A 23,260-nucleotide genomic window follows, 5' to 3' on the forward strand; every position below is an offset into this window, starting at 1 on the left:
GAGCCAACGTCCCATGTCCACCCCACCAGCCTGTCACTGGACACACAAGTCTGCCTTCTGAGGCCACACGTGGTGTATAAGTTTCTCCTCAGCCCCAATTTCTCATCTAGAAACATAAATTTCATTCAAATGAATAAAACCATACAGCTAGCTGATTTGTAGATTCAGGAAGCAAGACATCACAAGTTAAGACTGCCAACTGCAGAATGGTGTCATCTTGCCAGGAGCAGCACCGCAGGGCCAGCGCAAGGGCCCGGAGCGGGGCAGCGCCCAGCAGCGGGCCACGCGGGGGCAGCCGTGCACCTGGGCTGGGGAGGCCCAGCTCAGCGACGCAGCGGCGGCTGGGAGGAGCTGCCCTCGCAGGAGGAAGTGCTGCCCGTGAGCTCCTCCTGCTGGTTCTCCTCGACCCCCTCTGCCTGTAGCTGGACTGAAAGACTGAGAGGCGTCCTTAAACAGGGAGACCTGCTTGGCGCTAAAACCACTGATCAAATTTGAACACTCCGGCGCTCAACAGCGCAGAATGTGGAACGTAAAGAGAAGACAAAACATAAAACAAGAAAACGCCCTGAGCCGGTGCCCAGCCTGGGCTGCTCGGCCCCTCGTACCCCTAGTGCTGGGCCGAGCTGCGCTGCGTCTGCTGAGAGACGCTGGACCTTAGCTTTACGGACCTGAGCTCCCGCCCGCACCGTCGTCCAGGCTTCTCCCGGTTTTGTGGGAAACACATGAAATGGGCAGATTTTCCTTCTGTCTGTCCTGACTGACCGTCCCAGTGAGACTGCCGCGCTCCCTTCCAGAGGATGAATCACACAGACAGCCACAGATCAAACGCTTAATGCTTGTCAAGTTCTATGAGGAACTGCTGTCTTGAAATTTTTTACTCACAATTTTCATGTTCTGACAGGAAACAGTGAAGGACCTGCCCACTGAAGAGGCCCAGGAGGTGACCTCGGAGCGCGGGAGGGGCACTAGGGGTGTGCGGGCCGCGCCGCAGGGTCTTTGTGCACGCTGCGCTTTCCGGAGGGGCTCAGCCCCCACGGGGCTGGGGACTGAGGTCAGCAGCGTGGGCTTCAGTTGGGTCCACACAAACGACCTCCGGCGGAAAGCCCGGGACTGCGGGGGTCCGGTGGGCCTCCAGGCTGTCTGCTGGGAGAAGCAGGCACTGTCCTCACCCCCGTGGGGAGCGACAGCTGGAAGCCACGATGGTCTCGGGGACCTTGGCACAGGCATCTCCCCTACTGGCTGACTTCCATCATGACCCTGACTGCACGCAGCAGCCGTGCAGAGCTCCCTGCGTCCTAGGGGGGGGGGTGTCAAACCTGGAAAGGTCTTGGGGCCCTGAACCTGCAGCGGTGTCTGAGGCCAGCCCTGCACTGACCTGGCTCAGAGTACGTGTCCATCACCTGCCAGCCCTGAGCCTCCCCGACGAGACCAGGTGCCCCACGGAGACAATGTGGGCCAGGCCAGCTCAGAGTGAGAACCCCACCCTGGACCAAGAAGGCAGTGGCCAAGCGGTGACCCTGAGCGCTGCCGGCACTGCCCTGGCAGAGTCGAGGAAGCAGCCTTTTCGCTGGGTCAGGACCTCCTGCCGCTTTCTAGAAATACCCAAGTAAGGCCGTGTAGAAAGGAGGCGTCTCTTACCCCGGGAAGGATCCCAGTGACAGAATCGGGTGACCTGGAGGCACTGCAGGGCTGGAAGAGGGCCGTTCTCCCCACACAGTGCGGACCGCGGCGGGGCGCTCGCACACGGGAGGCTCCAACACGGGAGAGGGAAAGGAGGACGTCACAGCCAATGCACCCCCTCTGCCGGCTGCCGAGCACCAGGAGACGTTCGCTGGGCTGGCTGTCCCACCCAGACATGGCGCGCCCACAGCGGCCACCTTTCCACGCACGTCTCTGACATGGCCACTCCTCCATGAGGCCCAGGCAACAGCCAGCGTCTCCCTGCAACACAGAGGCCAGGCCCCGCCGGAGTCCTTACCCCGCACCGGGGTGGGGGGTGCGCCAGTCCTGGGTGGTTTGTCAGCAGCAACTGTTCTGCTCCGGGGGCTGAGCTGCTGGCTTAGAGGGACATGGACAACCCTGGGCCCTGAAAAGTGTGCTCAGCGTCCCGGTGAGTCACTGAGGAGCTCGAGCTGGAACCCGCCCGCGCCTGCTGGCTGTCAGGTGTGCCTCCCCGGGACGCTGCAGGACGCCGGGGCCCACCGCGCCGCGAGGCTGCAGCGCTGCATTCGGGCGCCAGCACCGCGCTCTGACGACGGCTCCAAGAAACCGCACGCGGACACTGGCACAGCGAGAGCACAGCTGGGGGCCGAGCGACAATTCTGCAAGCCCACTGTGAGCGCAAAATGAAAGTGAAAATCCACGTGCTTTCCCCACACAACTTCTCTGTGACCGGCAAATGGGCCAATACCCAAGTTAACTTTCGGCTTGCACCGTGAAAGGTTACTGTCATAGCCTGACCTGTGAATTGTCTCTTCTGGCAAGCGCCCCGTCACCTGGCTGTGCCCCGCCGCAGGCAGGACATGCGCCTTCTATATTTGGTGACTCACATCTCTCTTATCTAGTCTATGCTTCACTTCACAGCCCACGTGAGGCAGCGGCTTACACGGAAGTCAGTTTGGTTCTGACACCAAGCCTGGCACCCGTCCAGCCGTCTTTAGTCAGCGATCACTTTGGGGAGTAAGCATCGACGCCCGCCAGAGGAGGATCCAAAGTCCTCACGCGACAGACGCTTTCTTTATAGCGCAACGCAGGCTGCTTAGTGCTGGGCAGAATTCTGAGAATATAAAATGAAACATTCCTGAAGAGGCCCTTAAACAAACAGCCCAGAAGGACGGGCATGAACCCGGGGAACGTCGGCGCACCTGCCGCTGCCTCCTGCCCGGGCTCAGCACCCCCCACCCCACCGCCCACGCCAGCGGGAGGGTCTCCCGGCTTCCAGCTCCACCGTCGTGTTGCAGAGCACAGGACCCTGCTCCCTGTACAACTGAAATAAATACACTAGTGGCGCTCTTTTCCGAAGGCTCTTAGCAGTAACTTACATCCAGTGATAATAAGTGTAGAAATTACAGGAAAGAACATTTCTAAGGTATTGACAGTTTGACTCTATTTTCTTCCTAAAGATGTTTCAGCAATGAAAGCAAACACTTTCTGAAAGCACATAAGCCGCCTGCTAATGCAGCACGAACAGCATCGCCACGAGGTGTGACGCGCTTCTTCGAGTGATCAGAGCAGACGGCTAGGAGTTCAGGCGCTCCAGCCAAGTGCTTCCCTAGAAGCCCGCATACACGGATCCGGGGAAGCAGTCTACTCCGGCGAAGCCACAGCCCCCACCCCACGTCCCCCACTGCCCTCCTGCCCCCTCCGTGGGCCAGCTCCTCCCGGGTCACCCCCACGTCACACTCACACATCGAGGCCAGCAGCCTTAGCACCCCTGTGCCCCAAGGCCCCCACGTCTGCGTGTTCACTGCTCTACACCCAGGACCAGCACTGAGGACGCTCCTCGAACCAGCGAGAACTCAGTGTCTTGTGTGAGGGATGTGGCCGCGGGAGGCCCAACGGGACGCGTCAGACAGGAGTGCACCTGCAACCATAGCAGCGCTGGAGCGCGAGCGCCGTCCTGGGTCCGGGGAGGACCCGGGGGCGAAGAGCTGGCCCAGCGTGCTCTGGGTCTCTCCCTGGAGCTACGCGCACTTCCAGTGTCATTTCTCCACGTCAAGTGCCAGGCGCCCGCGGGAAGCAGAAAGGCCCCCTGCATCCCGGCCGGTCAGGCTGTGTTCACAGCTGCTGGGGCGGCACAGCTGCTCACATCGGCTGCTGCTGGTTAAGCTGGTGGTTACTGTCCCATTCCTGGGTTTGGGGAGTTCTTTATACACGCTGGCTAACAATCATTTATCAGACGTGAATTTTGCAAACGTATCCTACACATCTGTGTTTTGTCTTCATTTTCTTAACAATGTCTTTTGGGGAACATACGATTTTTACCCTGGAGTCCAATTTATCAACTTTTTCTTTTACAATTTGTACTGTTTGTGTCCTACAAAATTACTGCCTAGCTGGAGCCTACAAAGACTGACTTCTATGTTTTTTCTAGAAATTCCATGCTTCTCAGTTTTTCATGTGGGTCTATGACAAGTCTGAGTTAATTCTGTAATGGGGAGAGAGTGTTACTGGCTGGGAGTGGTACTACACACGGCTGTTCAGTTGTTCCCCGTTGATTTACGGATAATCCTTCCTGTTTTGGATTTCCATGGCATCTTTATAAGAAAGCCAATTGACATCTTGGTAACAGAAAGTCTTCCAACCCATGAACACAAGGTACTTCCCGTACACAGACCGTCTTTGATTTTTCTTCACTGTCTTACACTTGACAGCATACAAATCATATACATATTTTGCTAAGTGTGTCCTTAATTATTTCATGTTTTTCGGCGCTTTATAAATGATCTGTCTTAAAGTTTCGATCTGTAACTGTTCTTTGCTAGTGTATATAAATACAAGTAATTTCTGTATACGGCTATCGTAACGCACAGCCGTGGTAAATTTACTTAGTAAATTTTAGTGGGGTTTTTTTGATGGAGACTTTGGGATTTTCTGCAGAGACAATCATGTCATCTATTTAAAAAAGAGACAGTTTTGTTTCTTCCTTTCTGAACTGTATGCCTTTTACTTCTCTTTCCTCAGCGCACAGCTCTGGCCAGGAACTCTGGGTGAGACTGAGCAGGTGTGGCCAGAGGGCACGTCTCGCCTCGTTCTAAACACTAGGAGCCCGACCACGTCTCCTCTAAGCAGCACGTTAAGTGTGGGGTTTTCACAGGTGCTCCTGAAGATGTTCTCTTTCACTCCTAGTTCACTGAGAGACTGTGTCAAGGGTGAGTGTTGAGTTGGTCAGGCACCCCCTCTCCCAAGCTGCTGAAATGACCCGTGGGTTTCCCCTTCAGTCGGCCTGCTTTGCTCGTGATTACAATGCTGGGGGGCCCACAGCTGCCGAGCTGCGCCTGCGCCCCTGGGATCAGCCCCCGTACCTTGTTGGGTTTTATCTGCCTCTATTTTTAAACAGACTTTTGTGCCTGTGTCCGTAAGTGATTTTGGTTTGTAATTTTCTTGTAATGCCTTGGTCTGATTATGGCGTCAGTTTAGCATCAACATCCCGAACTGAGCTGCGAAGTGCTTCTTCCCCTTTTATTCTTCGGAAGAGTCTGTACAGAGTTGGTATTACTCCTCCTAGATGTTTGGTAGAATTCTCCACTCAAGACACTTGGACCTGGAGATTCCTGCGGGAAGGGTTCTAGCTACAAACCAAATTTCTTTAAGAGATATAAGACCACTGAGATGTTTGGTGACTGTTAAAGAGCTGGCCCACACGCGGGAAGACCTGAAATCACTGCTGCACAGAAACACGCACCCCCTTCTCCGTGGGCAGGCACACCCAGGTCTGCAGAAGCAGGTCTGCGGGCTCCTGCCCGGCACTCTCACGAGGGTCTCTGTGCTGGTAAAGTGTGGCTCACAGGAGGGTCTAGTGTGAGAATGTGGGCCTGCTCCTTTCTGTGTGTGGTTTTTGTCTGTTTGTTCATGGGGGATGTAATTAAGTGTTTATTTATTTATTTATTTATTTAATGGCGGTACTGGGATTCCAACCCAGGACCTTGTGCGTGCTAAGCACGCGCTCTACCACTGGGCTGTACCCTCCCCCCGGACCTATTCTTTAACCTAGAAAACAACGTATGCTACACCATACACTTTAAGGAAAAAAATTATAATACAAATGAACTGTTCTAAAAACAGACCCATTATTTAGGAATAATATAATCAATTGGGAGGGGATTTTTAATTCTACAGATTCTTCAGCAGGTTTCAGAGAAATCCAGGCATCACAGGGTTTCTGCAGGGTGGCCAGGGTTGACCATCACCTGAACAACTGTTCTGGCATAAAAACAAAACTAAACAGAACTTTCCTTGCCCTTACTTTATGATACAATTGCATTTTCTGTCTTGCTTTGCTCGTAATTAAAATGCAGGTGAGGCAGAACAGCGCTCGAGTCCCAGCAGGAAGAGACCAGCATTCGCTGCTACTGATCACACGACAAGCTTCCCCGTAAGTGCACGGCAAGTGTCTTTACTGCTGCGGCTCTGCGAACGGGGTACGTGTGGTCCTCAGGGCAACAGGCTGTCGTCACCGTGGAAGGGAGCTGCCGACTCTCGCTGTCCCCAGGGCCGCCTGCTCAGGTCCCGCGCGGCCCGGTGGCTCTGCAGAGGGTCTGTGAGCACTCGGGGTGCAGCCTCATCACGGGCAGGCGGTTTTACTTCCTCTTAACAGCTGTGCTGATTTTTCCTGAAACGTGTCTCGGATGGAACTTTTGGGCAACGTGAAGTGGCAGAGGCGACGGCAGGCAGGCTTGCTCGCGTGTCGCCCGGCCGACTGCAGCACACCTGCTGTGAGCGAGCCCTGGTTTAGGGCTGGTGTCACGAACCGTGGTGAGAAAGCACCTTCCTATTTTCAATCCACTACTATTGGATGGGGGGGCACTCTGTTTAGGTCAGGAAAGGGTATTGAATTTTTACCTTAAATGCTTTTAAAGCCTCTAATGGAAGTGAGATTATCATGTGACCTCCAACTTACAGACATAAAGCCATACTAATGTATTTTCCAATAATGAATCATTCTTGTATTCCTAGAATAAATGCCACCTGGTCATGTTCTTTCGACACACCATATGTTTGATTTGTTTGCATTATGTTTTAGAATTTCTGTATCTCTAGTTCATAAGATTCATCCATAAGTTTCTTTTTTATTGTGGGTATATTTGTGTTATTTTGGTCAGACTGTAGAATTTAGCATTAAGTTAGATGCATACAATGATTGAAAAGGCTCTGGAATTCTCTCCTTGTTTCAGAAAAGTTTTTATAGTGTAGGACTTATGACTTATGTGTGGGTCAAAATAACTGACCTATAAAACTGGTCCAATATTAGCATTTAATATTCTTACAAAATTTTAAGCTCATTTGTCTATTAATATGCATAATTTTAATCTGTGCATACTTAGTTTACACTGTTTTGTATTATTTACTATTTTTGCCAGTAGTTTTTTCATTTTATTTACCTTTCAAAGGATCAGCTTTTGAATTTACTGTTTTCTCAATCATTACTTTTATGTTTTCCTTTATCTTTTCTTTCTCCTCCTTTGCTTGGTTTTATCTTTTTCTTCTAAACTTTTTAGTTGGATGCCAACTTCATTTATTTCATTTATTCTTACCAGACAGAGCCTTGGTTTGGTTTTGAAGACAGTGCCTACCATGTCAGCTGGTGAAGGTGGAGTTTCTGTCTCGTGACTGCCCCCAGTAGGTGGTGCCTGAGCGGGAGCTGCCCAGTGCTCACATGGAGACTGCTTCTGACCTCTGGCCTCCCCAACCACGGCTCCTCTCAGCCTCCCACTGGGTCTCATCCCAGGATCTCATCCTCCACACTGGGTCAGGTTGCCACTAAGCATGGTGCTTCTAACAGGACACACACAGAAAGAAAGCTGCCGAGGGTGGGTGGCATTTGTAGGTCTTTGGCTCAGAATTCATCTCAGGAGCGATTAACACACTGCTGCCGGCTTTCCCCACCAGTGTGGACCTCACGGGTGGGGAGGCATCTTCTCTTGCTTCCTTTGGATGCTCTCAGTGATGGCACAGGCCATGTAAGAATGACTTGTTTCTCTCACTTAGCTTTGGAAATTTCTAACGATGTGATTATTGACAATAATACAAAGGCCAAAATAATTAAAATGTAAATGTAAAAAATATATTTAAGTGGGAGCCTGAGCCTCATCTCATCCACAGGTCACACTGTAGCAGCTGAGGTGACCTCTGTCACAGGCAGTCTGTTCACGCTCACACTTCTCCAGGCTAAGTGCCCAGGACGGGAAAATATTTCCACGAGTCCTAACAAGTGACAGGAAATATAATACGGGGCAAGATTCCATTATTAATTTTTCTCTATAATTCCACTGTTCAGAAATTTCTGTGCTATTACTCTTGGAGTGCTTGGGGGAAACTTCTCTGTCGTATCCGCAGCTGTACGCACAGCACTGTCAGCTGTGCTGAGGGACACGTTTTCTACCACGCACTTCATAAGTCACAATCGATCACCGACACGTCTTCACTCTCAGTTGCGGTACTACCATCACTGCTATAATTTAATAGAATTACGAACATAAAATGCAGTCTGACCGCCTGGAAAACTGCCAATCAATCCCCACGATGGCCGAGTGGATGCTTTTTGCCCTTCTCCTAAGGGCCACGGAGGAGGGCTCACGTCACCGACGGGGATCTACTCCCCACAGACATGTTGACGAGACACCACAATTAGTCCTGCTTCAATAAACACACACGATACGGTGAGTGTAAGGCTACAGCATGCTGCATACATTAGAGCGCGCTTCTTACTTCGGTAAATCCAAAAGCAATGCTGTTAAGGAAGGGATGTTATTCTGCTTTTAAATAATCTGCTTATGATTTGTCATAAGTTTTAGCTGCTGCTGGCACACGAAGGCCCACGTGGCAACACGTACGCCCTGAAATAATATTAATGTGGAACTTACGGGTGTGAGACGATGTGGCCAGAGGAGAAAAAGCAAATTTACAAGTGTCAGCAGTCGTCACGCATCACAGCCAATCAGTCCCTCGGGACCAACGGGGCCAGCAGTCGAGGAGGCTGTGTAGCCCTGGGCTCGCTCCCCTGCCCAAGGCCTGGCCTCCTGAGCTGACACGGGGCCAGTGCCGGTGGGGACACTGGCTGGCTCAGCTTCCTGCACTGGCGGGACACACGGCTCGCGAGGGCTGGGTTTTCACTTGCCCGGGAACTCCCGGGAGCACTGCACGTGGCCAAGCTGGAGTTTGCTTTGCTGAGGCTGCAGACACAAAGCGACAGGCGAGCAAGCCTTCCTGCTCTCCTGGAGAAAATGAAAGATCGATCACTTATCATAAGAAACAGCGACCAGGGCCTAAGTAGGCGCCACACGCTGAATGTGCAATCTCCGACTCACTCGGACCAGCACTCCCTGCACGTGAAGAACCAGACGTCCTCAGCACCGCGGGTCCTCGGCGCCCGGCTCCCCGCGACTCCGCCATCAGTACAGTTCACGGTGCGCACGCACAGGCCGGGCAGAAGAGCCTCTCCGTCTTCGGGGAAGTGGAGGTGGAGAATGGCAGCAGCACCAGCGACAACCCCTCGCACGCTCCCTCTACAGACCGAGAGACCCAGCGCCACAGACAGGCAGGCGCGGCCAAGGGGGCGCTGGCACAGAACTGACGGCCCTGGTTACGCCTCCCGCGCGGCAGGGCTGCTTCTGAGCTGCATTCGCTGCGACAGGTCAGAGTGGGGGGGCGAACAGACAGCACCAGCCAGCTCCCTGAATGCAGCTCCAGGGTGCAGTGGTCTGAGCACCTTATTTAATCAAAAATGCTTCTAAAACAGTACTTCAGTGACGGGGCGACAATGCCATCATCTGTCAGTCGACTGCAGCAAAGTTCAGGAAGCCAAGTAGCGAGCGTTCAGACGTCCCCATAGCCTCCGGGGACCTGCAAACGCTGTGCCAGAGGCAGCTACGGGGACGTCTGCTCTCCTCGCTTTCAGGGCTGGGGACTTCTCTCAGGTTATTTAACGGCTGCCACTTTTGATCACTGTCCAATTTTCAAAGCAGGAAGAAATTTTAAACTGAAAAATTTTTCACACAAGATTAGCACCTCCAACTTAGTTCTGGAAATCTTCTAACCCATGAACCCCCTCTCTGTCGTGAATTCCTTGAACAGATCAAAAGTGTTATCACTTTGAAAAAGCCCATGTACTTTCAACAAAATTTGCTTTTAGTTTTGGCAAGTAATAAGGCAAATAATGTAATGTAGTATTTAAAACTTCCAGTAAAATTTTCCTTGGGAAATACCTGTGGTCTGTTTCCCATCCTCAGGACTGGGAAACAACACGTTTCCAACATGCAATCACATGGAGCTAGAAAGACTTTCTATAATGTTAGGGCACGAAAAACAACCCTTTCTCTGCAAGAAAAAGGGGGTGGTGTGTCCCCTTCTGAGAAGCGTCCTATCCCCGGTGACCTGTACCCCAAGGTCGTGGCGGGAGTGACACAGGGAGAGAGGAGGTGGCAGGTTCGTAGAGACGTCTCTGTTGGGATGGATGACCCAACAGGAGGGGGGAGCTGTTCTCAGCTTTCCTTGTTTTATAAAAGTAAGCTTTCATCTGCCTGGATGTTTTTTCACCACCTTTAAGCTCTTCTATGACTAACAATGTATTGTAATCTTTAAATTGGTTTATTCTGGTTAGAGTCAGACAATTTCTTGTCAAAAAAAAAAAAAGTCAAGAGCTGAGAAAACTGGACAGTTCTGTGTAAAAGACTGAAATCAGATCATTCTCTAACACCACACGCAAAAATAAACTCAAACTGGATTAAAGACCTAAACACAACACCAGAAACCATGAAACTAGCGGAAAACACAGGTAGAACTCTCTCTGACATAAATTATAGCAGTATGTTTTGGAATCTGTCTCCTAAAGCAAAGGAAATATAAGCAAAAAAACCGGGACCTAATTAAACTTAAAAGCTTTTGCACAGCAGAAGAAACCATTGACATAAATAGCCTGTACAACCCAACATCAGAGAAACCCAACAACACGATTAAAAAATGGGCAGAAGACCTGCATAGACATTTTTCCAAAAAGGACAGGCAGAATGGCCTACAGGCACATGAAAAGATGCTCAACATCACCAATCCTAGAGAAATTCAAATCAAAACCACGAGGTATGACCTCACACCTATCAGATGGCGGTTATCAAAAAGAACAGGAAGAGTAAGTGTTGGTGAGAATGTGGAGAAAAGGGAGCCCCGTGCACTGTTGGTGGGGATGTGAGCTGGTGCAGCCACTATGGGAAACAGGATGGAGGCTCCTCAGAAAGCTAGCACTGCCAAATGGCCCAGCAAGTCTACTCCTGGGTATGTATCTAAAAAATCTGAAAAGATACAGGCACCCCAATGTTCACAGCAACATTATTTACAATTGCTAAAATATGGAAGCAACTCAAGTGTCCATCAGCAGATGACTGGATAAAGAAGATGTGGTATAATTATACAACGGAATACTACTCAGCCATAAAAAGAATGAATATCGCAATTTGCAACAACATGGATGGACCTGGAGGGCATTATGCTAAGTCAAGTAAGCCAGACAGAGACATATAGTGTATGACATCACTTATGTGGAATCTAAAAAATACTCCAGTGACTATAATGAAACAGAAAGAGACTCACAGATACAGAGAACAAACCAAAGGTGACTGGTGGGGAGTGGGATGGGGAAGGGTCAACATGGGGCATAAGGGGTACAAAGTACTGTGTGAAAATAAATAAGCTTCAAGGATGTACTGGAGGCCACGGGGAACGCAGCCCATATTTCATAATAACCGTAAGTGGGGCATAACCTTTAAACACCGTGAATCACTACACTGTACTCGGTAGTTCATGTAATGTTGTAATGATTTTCAGATTTTGAGAATGGAGACATGTCCAGCCCCACACAGGCCGACTGCATAATCAGCGTTTCCAGAACCGAGCATGGATGTAGAAAATGACAAACACAAAACTGAAACAAAACTCGTGGAGTGGACAAGATTAATTAAGAACCCTGGGCCTGCAGATGAGGGTGCGAGGGCACCTTGGGAACGGGACCCGCTGGCACGCAGGCGGCAGGCTTCGTGGTGACAGGAGGGTGTCACTGCCGAGTGTGCGCTGCTCAGCCCGGGGCACAAGCAGGGACTGACCCGTGCGCGGGGCCTCCGCTCTCCGCACGACCGTGGCCCTCCCGGGTCGGTGCTGTTACCCAGAGGCTGTTCTCTTTGGAAATAAACTTGTTAATGGGGATCAGCAGGCTCTTCTCTTTAAAACATGAGGCCAGATTTTTAAGACTACGATTAGCGGTACTTTCTTGAGGGGTTATTTACTTACAGGAGCCAGTTTTATCAAGTACTTGAAGAAGTCTGTCGGCGTACACCCCGGGCATGCTTGGTTGGATTACTTTACAGAAATGTCTGCTGAACTCTGAGAGCAAAGAGCACACAGGGAAACTATATAAAGTACACTAACACTGTACAGGAACTGGACAAATTGACTTAATAGTAACTCATATCAGCCTAAAAAGCGAAGGATGACTGATGTCGAGTCGGAAATGACTGACTTACCACATGCAAGACTTTACCATTTGTGTCGTCTGCAGATTTTTGAAATATTTACATCCAATTCCCTTTCAAAGTAGATACGCTGTGTCTAAACTCTGCAAAAGTAACTGGAAATTCAACCTGCAAACCCGATGATTCATTTGGAGATAAGAAAGTACTGGGTGGCGTAGCCCACGGATTTTATTAAAACCGGACTTGGTTACAAATCAGTTTATGGAATCAGTAAGCTGCCTGATTTCTCTGTGGTTCCTCCTGTGCCTAAGACGCTCTGAGATGCGTGGACACACGTCCGAAACGCGTCGGTCAGGCCGGAGGGCATGCCAGGAGAACGGGACGACCTCCTGCGCTACGTCTAGAGCATCAACACCATGGCGCAGCCCCTCCCCACCGCACGAAAATCTGCTCCCCAGGCCTCGAGTCCAAGGCATTCGCACTTGGAGGATGACACCGGCCAGGCCCCGACTGACCTCATCGGGACTGGAGGCCTGGTAGGTGCGGTTCTCGTCACTGAAGTCCTGGTCCACCTCGGCGAACTCGGCGTCCGTGGCCACGCCCGCTCGGGACTCATACACGGGGGTAACGTTGTGGCACAGGGCCACGGCCTTCACCGCCTCGTGCACCCGGCTGCTCACGCTCTTCCGAACCTTGGGAGCCGAAGACTGGGCTTTTCTCGGTGGAGTAGAGCTGGTGGTGTTTCCACCGAGTTGAGAATGCGTCTGTCAGACAGAAAGAGAGACCAAGCAGCAGAGCTGGCGTCGGAATTATTAACAAACATGACTCCTAACTAGTGAGGGCTAAGAGAAGCGGCTCCGGTGACACCTCCCAGTGGGCGGGCAGTGGGACAAGTCACTCTTTTGTCCTCATACCTACGAAGTGCTCTGATACGTCCCGGTTGTCAAGTACACCAAAATACTTGTTTCGGATTCAAAGTCTGACTGCCTCCTTTTACCAGATGCACCTCAGGCGTGGCATTGACCTGCTAAGCCCTTAATAATTTCAGTTTATTCACTGCTTCTAGAAGCACAGTTAAAAGAACAGAATGGAATGGAATGCTCACAACTGCTTTCATTTTCCTTTAAAAAAAAGCTGTGCACAAAACGGTATAATGTGCATAAAACGTGCATAAAAGCAGGGGGAAAATGTTTCTGAAAGTCCCCTTAAAACCGTGACTTCACGCAGCCCGCAGCAGCAGTCACTGGTGGTTTTTCAGACGCAGGAACCGCTGCATCCTGGGGAAACAGCCCTCCGCTCAGCCTGGCCCGTCGGCCTGGCCTCCACCTGCGAAGGGGCTGACTCCATGCCGCCTCCTCCATGGGGGAGGGTTGGGGGCCCCCAACTCCGAGGCCTGGCGAACACCTCCCCCTGAACTCAGGGAAACGCACAACAGTCCCCAGAAAGCCTGTCGCGCTTCTGGGCGGCCATGCAGCCACCAAACTGCGCCTGCTCTGCCCGTCAGAATGCAGCGCCGGCTAACGAGGGGGTCGCTCTCTGCTCAGCTGGTCCCCGTGACCCCACACCGGCCTCAGCCCGCGCCGCCGCGCAGAGCCTCCGCGGTTACGTTCAGCGATGGCTGTGTGACTTCATCTCCCACTGAGTTCTTTCAGCCCACTGGAGATCATGCCCTGTGCCACCAAACGCTTCCAGTGGGGAAGCATCGGGGTTACAGACCCGTGAACGCCGGCGGAACTAGCAGACTGCTGCCACCTTGACGACAAGACAGACAGAAGGAATAAGCTCGGTTTCACAGGAGAAGTGCCGTCTAAGCAGCTAACCACCACATCGCTTTTAGTGAGGTTATTAAAACTCTCCTTAGATGGAATACTACTTCCTGTATTTGTAACAATGGCTCATCTCTTCTGCCTTTAGTTTTTTTCCTAGTAAAATAACTTGTCTGGAGCTATTGAAGTTGTATTTGTGGATAACTTAAGTTAATTTTTTAAAAACCGGACGTTACTTGGTACTGCTGAACGCAGACACAGATTACAAGAAGGGAGTCTTACTCCTGCTCCTCTGAATCTCGTCTTCCGTTAATACATATTCCAAGTTACAAAACACTCTGTGTTAAAACAAATGACGTCCAAACTAGTAAAGTGCTTGGTTTTGAGTGCCTGTGCGTGGCAGTGTGCTGGGGGTGTCCAGTCACAAGTGCAACAAACATACACACCAATCAGGCTTTTTCACTAGACGGCATCTCACAGGCGCAGTGAGTACACGCCTGGCCACGTGTTACAGACCAAAGGGGCGGTGAGCACGAGGCTGACCGGCCCCGGAGCTGTGTCAGGGAAGAACCGCGAGGGTGAGTGTGATCCCGGTCAGCCTGCGCAAAGTCGGGCTGCAAACCAGAGACCGCGGGCACCGGCCTCCGTGCGCAGGTCGTCCAGGGGCCTGAGCTGTCACCCCCGTGGGCACCCTGCACTTTCCACCTGGTACACCCTGACATCATCACGGGGGTGGCAGCTCCACAAGTCCCCAGGGAGGCAGAGAGACTCAACAGGACGGCAGCCCACACGCCGTCACTCGGACTCTTTTCCTTGGGTTGTGGGGTTTGCACAGAATTGGTGGTTCCAGGCCATGTGACAAGCAGGAGGAAATCCAGGTGAGTGGAACACGAGCTCCACTTGGGGACGGGGCCGCGGAAACCACAAGGCCTGGGATAAACGGGAAACCGCCCATGCTGCCAACCCACCGCTCATCTCAAGGGCACCTGTGCACACGGGGCCCTGGGACGAAGGACGTCAGGAGAGCCTGGAGGGCGGAGGACTCCAGACGCCCTCACCAAGAACTCCTGCTGCAATGTGTCCGCCAGGTGCTGGGCTGCTAGGCCACGCCCTCACGGGAAAGAAAGGAGTCCTGCTCTGTACCCTCGGGGGCGCCTGCAAGGCTCCGGTGGAAAAGACAAGATTCAGCTTTTGTCAAAAAAAAAAAAACAAACAAAAAACAACCTATTGGAGACATGGACAAAGCATTTACAGATGAAATAATGTGAAAGCATGTTCGAATCTGACTTCAGAACATCAGGAGGACAGGGCGGGGACAGATCACGGACAGGACCGGAGCCAGCTCACCTGCGAGTAGGAATCCACCACGTGGTTCTGGATCTCGTCCATCGTGTCTGGCCCGTACGACACAGTGCCCAGGTGCAGCCGCTTAAACACCATCTCGTTCTGGGTGAGGGTTCCTGTGACAGAAGCGACCAGGACGTGGTCAGCACGGGCAGCCTGGCTGCGGGTGAGGGTGCAGCCCGCAGGGCCTCTGTCCAGCTGGACGTCCTCCCGCCCCAGCCATGCGCTCCTGCAGGCGTTCTCTGCACTGCCTCCACATTCATTCCACTAGTGAGACCAGAACTTTCCTCCCAAAACGTCAGGCTCCCTTTCTGGTAACTCTTGAGAATGCGATGGGCAGTAGTCTGTGAAGAAAGTCTGCCTTTCAGTTCAGTCTGTTATTTGTACAAATGCAAGTCCTGCCCGGTCTGAGAGAGACGGGTGGGAACCACGTGTCCACACTCCAGACCGTGGACCCGCCCAGCCCAAATCCGCGCATCTGACCCTTCCAAATAAACCTATTTTGAAAAATTAAGTATTTCTCATTGAACAAAACAATGCGTTTAACACCTGGCATCCGCTTGCATGCAGGCAGAAGAGGTGAGAAAGGAAACGCACCTTCTCTTGAGCTGGTTTCCAACCAGTGAGGCCCTACTCCTCTGTCCTCAGGCCCCGGCCCCCTGGCCAGACCCCAGGGGAGCGGGAGCTGGGACGCCCTCCCTCCTGGGGTGAATCAAGGCACCCTGAGGAGTACAGCAGGTCAATTTTATGAGGTTTCCTGGTTTCAGCATCACGTGTATCAAAAAGACACACAACCAATGCGGTGAAGTGCCATCATGAACAGAAAGAAGGACAGGCAGACATGACGTCACACATTTAAAAACTCGGTGAATTTTCATTAAAAGTGGCACATAACTCGTAGTCATTCACCTCCTGGCTCTGAAGGAGACCTGAACGCTCCATGTGCATCCCCTCACCTGGAAATACTCTCACACAACACAGGTTCTTGCTTCCCAGGTTTCACAGCAGGAGGGCGATGGGGCAAGTGCCCCACGGACCTGTGGGTCTGGGGCCTCCCCGGGATCTCTGCGCTTGTTTCAAAGCACAGAGAAGGACTGTCCACTGACACTGACGAAGTTGTAAGTGTGAACACGGACAGACGAGCGATCACAGCACAAGCTGGACTTTTCACGTCGCTACAAAACATTTGAAAATACTAATTCTTGTTTTCTTTGGCTCATGTGATGCAGAAAGTACAATACGGACTGTTTACACACCCCTCTCCGACTCCACACACGCCCATGAGGACTCACGTTCGCAGCAAAACAGCTCATCTGACAGAACCCCCACCAGGCACAGAGGTCGTTTCAAAGTCAAAGGAGAGTCTACAATTTACAATGATTATTTTAGAGGCTGTTTGATAAGCCCTGTCAAAAGAATGTACAAAATGTATCAGAGTTCCTTAAATCTCAAAGAGCAGCTCCTGTCAGGGATGCACGTTAGCTTCACAAATTTTGCCTTTTACAAAATTCCATGCAGCCCCTCTACCGCCCTGAACAAATGGCTCCTTTGATTAATGCTTCTTTGATTAACATAATCAAAGTTACATGAGAAATGCACTTAAAGGGTTTTCTGGTTACGCCAGTTTCATTAAATAAAGAATAATTAACTTTAACTTGAGGTTATATCACATAACGTCATCAGCAACAAATCCTCTATCTTATAACAGACTTTTAGGGGATTCCCTAGGAGTTTCTACACAGAGACCATGTCACACAGATAGCTCCACTTTCCTTCACAATACGGATGTCTTTTTCTTTTTCTTGCCCAATTGCTTTGGCTAGCACCTTGAATAATTCATTGTAGACAAAGAGCAGAAACAGCTCTAATGTCCACCAACGGATGCATGGATAAATAAAATATGGTACATCCGTGCAGTGGAATGTTATTCTGCAATAAGAAGAGCCCAGGCACTGACACAGGCTACCATGTGGATGAACCTCGAAATGCTGTGCTGAGTGAAGGAAGCCGGTCAGAAGAGGCCACACAACGTACGGCTGCGTTTCTGTGATGCGTCCAGAACAGGCAAATCCCTGGCGGTCAACTCAGGCTGGGCAGGGGGAGGGAGAGCCTGAGTCGGCTCTCCGGCTGGGGTGGAGGCAGCACCATGGCTGTGCCGAGTGCTTGAGTGGCAGCCTGACGGTCTGCCAACTGACCCAGGCGCTGTAGTGATACCCGCTGTATCGCTGAAATGTCTAAGTTTCTGAAAAACCATGTTTCACATGGCTTAAAATGACGTATCTAAAGAAATGACTAGCATTCCCCATTCAATAAACAAGAAAAGATTTGTTATTTTGCCCTTTAAACAAGTATGCTCACATTCTGTTGGGTCACAGAAACTGGAACATTTACGCCGACATTCCTTTATGTGTCTCATAAGACTACTTAACATATTAAGATGAATCATAAAAATATTTTCTAAAATTTCAGTGATGTTTTTACTGTGCAGCTGACTCTGCTAGGTGCTGAGGGGGACACTCAGTGCTAGTCCCCGACCTTCCGGGCCCTCTTGGGCAGCAGAGAAGTGTAAGGTTAAACCAGGTATTAAAAGAGTCAGTAATGCAAAATTTTTTCAAGTCTTATCTTAAATGATTCTTGTGATTTGTCATTTGATGGTTTCTACAACATGTGTCTTCTTAAATCAGCAGAAGTTGGTACATCCCAAATTGGAAACACTGTGAAGGTCAGGCAGGGCCAGCTGCGGCAGGGGGGCTGGTGGACTGCCACGTCACAGAGCCTCACACCCCACTGGGCACCACGGCAGCTCCATGCACAGGTGCCTTTCAACAAAAGGCTTGTTTTGGATTTCTGGAAAAAAGAAAAAGCTGTAGTTCTTTAATGAAGCAGGGTTTCGTGAACTACAATGAGCCAAGTAGGCAAAGAGGAAATTAGTTTCCAGGGAAAAACTCCCACAGGGACCGTTCTCAGGGTGGTGACAGAGGTGACTCCCAGACACATGGAGGAGACGTCCGAGCAGCAGATGCAAGCTTTCTGATCAGATCTCCCAAGACTGTGATTTGGCCTCAGACCCCAACGTGACCTCGTCACAGGAGAGGACCTTCAGCACAGGGCAGGCAGCTTGCCTGGACGGCACAGACCTCCTGTGAAGACTCTAGTCAAGCAAAGTGGTGACCACGCAGATCAGTGGCCGTGGGGAGGGCACAGCTCAGCGGTGGAGCGCGTGCCTAGCATGCGTGAGGTCCTGGGCTCCATCCCCAGGGCTACCCTTAAAAAATAATAAATAAATAAATAAACCTGATCACCACCCTCCACCAACCAACCAACCAACAAAACCCCACAGCTACTTAGACCTTAAGACGAAGGAATGGAAACAAAACTTCTAAGTGACTAAGACTGATTTACCAAACTGAAAAGGACACATCCAAATAAAACATATCTGACATCGTTTAATGAGAAGTCACATGTCTTCTCTGCTGTGTGTGAGGCTTTCTCGGAAGACCGTCTGTGTGGATGTCCCAGCTGGACCACGACGTCCACCTCGCGTCCGACCACACGGCTCAGCGGCAACTGCCCCAGCAGCACGGCTTGTGCTCTTGTAACTGGAGACGTTGTGGGGAGAGGCTGCAGGACACTCCGAACCCCCGAGAGGCGGCAGCTCTGGGGCCCTGGAAACCATGGAAGCGACGCTTCCCCCGCGATGATGCCAGCCCACGAGGCTTCCGTGTGATTCGAGTCTAAACAACATGGCATGTTGGGTAATGGATGCTACAATTTACACGAGTCCTAAAACCTGTTGTTTCAGTGTTTCAGTGGGTGTTTCAGTAATGGCTTCATTCCACGTGAAGATAAAAACTCTGAACAAAGGAATTAATATATTGCTTTAATAGGCTGCACCCGAGTTAAGTTTTAAAATTTATGAGTTCTTTGAGGCATTGTTCTTTAAACAATGGCTTTGTCAGCGCAACCAGCAGGAAGATGAAAGTTCTCCGGCAGATGAAGCACAAATGATCTGTCCTCCAGTTTCAGCATCGTTTGCTCGTTCATCACAGAACGTCTCGAATTTCTGGTCAGCGTCAATATGCCCCGCGCCCTGGCAGCTAACAGACGCCGGCTCTTGTTGAGTGAATTACTTTATGTTTCACGCACTGGTGGCTGCAGATGTGTCACTATAGCAACATCATTAATTTCAGATCTTACCGGAAGCGTGTGCGCTCCAATCACACCTAATTATACCACATCGCTTCCTCATCCACACAAGGAAACTGTAAGGCAGTCACTGGGCTGCTTCGTTCTCTGTCCCGCTGTGGCCAACGCCAGCGTGCCGCCACGGACACAACTCGTCACAAAGCTCGTTGTGAACTGAGGGGTTTTCCGTCGGACGGGGGCCGCCTCACTCTGTGCAGCAACGGCCGGAGCCCCACAACAGCTCCCTCTTAGCCAGCCCGGCTGACGCCCGGCCACTGAGATGTCCGCGCATCGCCCCCTCCCCCCCTGCCCAGGCACCCACTGGCCATGGGATCACTGAGAAAGGGCCTGAAAAACTCCAGGTCAGAACATTTTAAAAATATTGTAAATGACTCCACTCAGCTTCAACACCAGAAAGTGATGGTGAGAATTTCCCCAGTGACCCCAGTACAAAACCAGCCGTTCAGAAATCAAGATGCAAATACTTTCTCTAGTATATTTTACACAAGTTTTCTGTGATTCTTTTTAAATCTCAGGAGCCAAGATACTTTATTAAGCTAAAAACCATAAGAAGCACTGTTTTTGCCTTCTAAAAGCAGCAGAGTAAACGTGGGGAAAAGGAGGTTTTGCCTCTATGACTCCGGGCAAAACCCACTTCTCCTCGCCCCAGTGTCGTGAAAATTCAACAAAGAAAAATGGGAGAGCCCAGAGCAGAGTACTAATCTCAGCTTTGTTCAAAATGCAAAATAAAAAGTCAGTCTTCTGAGGACGGATGAAGGTCACAAAACCTTTACTTTCTGATTTCAAACAGCCAGAGACGCAGAGACTCTGGTTTACACTGCTCTCGGGCGTGTGCTTTCTGCTCGTAAATGAAGACGACGTAAGAGTCGGTCTCCTTCTAGAAGCGTTACATGCACATGTCAAACGGGCACAAAAGCACTCATGGTCCAGACAAGACCTGCTCCTCCCAGACAAGCACGACCATCCTGCGACCACAGGAGGCCTCTGAAAGGTGGTGCAGGAAGGCGGCTGGTGTGGGCGCCCAGGCCAGGGGCAGCACAGCGCCCCCTGTCCCGCAGAGGAAGGCCCCCCCAACACCTGTGGAGCGTGGGGCTTTCCTCGGCATCCACCCCAGGGGAGGCAAAGCTCTGCACTTGGTGGTCGCTGCTGTTCAGCGCTCTTGTAAGGACAGCGCAGTCTATCCACTGCCCTGGGGGGTCTTTTTCTGTGATACACCCAGTTCGTCTTTGTAGCCAGAACAAGTCTCATGTGTCTCCTGGTGCAGATGTTTCCTTAGAGGGCAGACGCTGGCGTGAGGAGGCGGCACTGACTGATAAAGCCAAAATCTGCTTTACAAGGGGGGCCAGGTAACATGCCCCACCAGCTCTGAACAAAAGTTCCTGATGCACCCTGTGCTTGCAAACATGTCAGGTCTTTGTAATGTGGGGAGGAATGATCTTTTATCACATTAAGATGCCCTACTCATGAAAACAGCGAACCTCTGCATTCAGTGAGCTCCCAGTAAGGTCTTTCAAACTTTAACAGCATACAGCCAGACAGGTCTGACATATTCTGTGTTAAAATTTATGTTTGATTACTTGGAACTTTTTTTTGCTGTTGTAATTGGCATCTGCAGAATTAAGTGTCCCGACTGGTGTACAGAAATGTGGTTTAATTCTGGTACTGAGTTTATACATCATAAAACTCTTACAATTCTAAAAGTTTTCCTGGTACTCCGCTGGGGTTTCTGGGGGGACAACCACTGAATTTGGTTTCTTGGGGACAGTTCTCCTGTCCCTCTAGACTTCACGTGTGGCGCCTGGTCTCGGTTACACGTGTCAGGGGAGACCAGGCCGGGTCTCCTCAGCTGGCGACCCTGTTGGCTTTAAACTCAGGATTTCTTCAGGACTCTGTTCTGGAGACACTTCCCTGCATTTCTCTAGAATCTCCGTAGGAGCCATTCCGAGTCTGGGTTGGCTGTCCTCTGGCTTCTCCAGCTGTTTTCCAGAAATAACTTAATTTCTGGACCCTCAAACGGTACTGCTTTCCAGTATCGGTGGAGACTTAGTCTGTAAATTTCCCCATCGGCGCAGCGAGGTGGGAAGGGAGGCTGTGAAGGCGTTTTCTCCGTCTACCCCGACCCCGAGCCCTGAGGCTGTCATTTCTGACTCCCCCTGACGTCCGAGCGTTACTTACAGGGCAACTCCTCAGCGTCCCACGAAGACAAGTCCCAGCCAAAACCAAACACAGCTGGACGGGGCCCCGACTGGACCGGAGCAGACGTGCAAGCTCCTGGGAGGGCGGTGTGCTTGGGGCCACGGCACGGGCCCCCCGTTCCGGCCCTTTCCTCACAGACGCCCCGCTGCTCCCCGAGGCCGTGTCAGCGCACACACTGCACGGGGCCCTGGTGCCATGGACGGGTCTCCCTCCTCCAGTCTACTCCGCACATGAGGGAGCTGCTTCCACCGCTTTGCTGTTTTAATCTGTGACTGACCACTGCAGATTTCTTGATTTCAGCAGTCGATCTCCTTGGTTGGTCATTATCTCTGAAATATTTGCTCTCCTGGCTGCGTGTCTCATTTCTACTTCCCATCTCACTGTGGTGGCTGGAGTGACAAATACTAAACAAAAATGTGGCTGCAGGTGCGTCTTCTTCCAAAAGAGGACATATCTAATGGTTTATTAAAAATAATATTGAATTTACCATTTACACAAATATTCTTTTATTTCTAGTTTGCTAAGAGTTACTGGGAATTTAAACCAGGACTCAATCAGTCAAGAAGAGTTGTAACCTTAGATGTGGCTTTTCCTACAGTACTGGTTTCAATCAGTCTTTTATTTGGTATGTTAGAACTGACAAAAATTCTTTGATGAAAAAAAGGAACTAAAGACAGAGAACGCGGGGCACGGAATCTCAGGGTGGGTAGGTCATCTGTAGAAAGAATCTCTCGGAGAACGTTCCTGTTAAAATACCAAGTTCACGTGGCTTATTAATTGTTGTTTTCTTCTAACTGCTCACAACCATCATTCTGTGATGAACAAGCCATTTTTGCCCTTAGGAATCCACTAGAGAGGTGTAATAAAGGCAGTTAAACGGAAAAACCACCGTAAGGCTGTGGAAAACTCAAAATGCAGAAACACATGTTTTAAGTCTCCAAGAATGTAACATTTTGCTAATTCTGATGATCCCGGAATGCTGGAAGAGGAAGAGGAGTGGGAGGCCAGGGTCAAGGGCAGAGCCTGAGACATTCCAACTGTGACTTCAGCACTGTCTTGCACACACACACACGCACGTGCACACACACGTGCACACCCCCCAGACACACGCGGGCACGCGCTGGGGCCGCCCCTGCTGAGGAGCTGGCAGCGTACCTGTCTTGTCCGTCAGCAGGTACACCAGGCGCCCCAGCTCCTCCGGGATCGTGCTGGTCCGGACGACGGTGCCGGGGATGCTCTCGTCCCTCATGATCATCCAACCGTACGCGGCTTTGCCCATGTCCAGGTTCACGCGCAAGCTGCCAGACAGAACCCACTGCAGTCGTTAGGGAGCCCGATACTTCACGTTCACTGTTTCCATACAGATTTGTTTACTTATATACGGTGTCTTTAATTTTATGTGAAGTAGGTCATATCGAGTTTTAGACTAAAATAAAGCAATGTGTAGACATTTAAGTCAACAGACCTTTTTACAGCCCAGAGCATGTTCGCAGGGGACAGCAGGTGGGTTACCAGGCTGCCCTTCAGCCTTGTGGGTGACCTCAGTCGGACTGGGGAAGGTGGACTGTGGCC

General features: G+C 50.9%; 1 protein-coding gene across 8 annotated transcripts in view; it reads right to left on the bottom strand.

The window, feature by feature from the left end:
- ATP9B (ATPase phospholipid transporting 9B (putative)) overlaps positions 1-23,260 on the bottom strand; it is a 154,402-nt gene that overhangs the window by 24,724 nt on the left and 106,418 nt on the right. For all 8 annotated transcript variants that reach the window (XM_072952379.1, XM_072952375.1, XM_072952376.1 and 5 more), the window contains 3 exons: positions 22,844-22,986; positions 15,290-15,402; positions 12,692-12,940 (listed from right to left, as the gene is read on the bottom strand). In XM_072952379.1, coding sequence (XP_072808480.1) covers positions 12,692-12,940; positions 15,290-15,402; positions 22,844-22,986 — 505 coding nt within the window. The remainder of the gene's footprint in view (positions 1-12,691; positions 12,941-15,289; positions 15,403-22,843; positions 22,987-23,260) is intronic.

The sequence above is a fragment of the Vicugna pacos genome, chromosome 30, assembly GCF_048564905.1.
Source record: "Vicugna pacos chromosome 30, VicPac4, whole genome shotgun sequence".
Lineage (NCBI taxonomy): Eukaryota > Metazoa > Chordata > Mammalia > Artiodactyla > Camelidae > Vicugna > Vicugna pacos.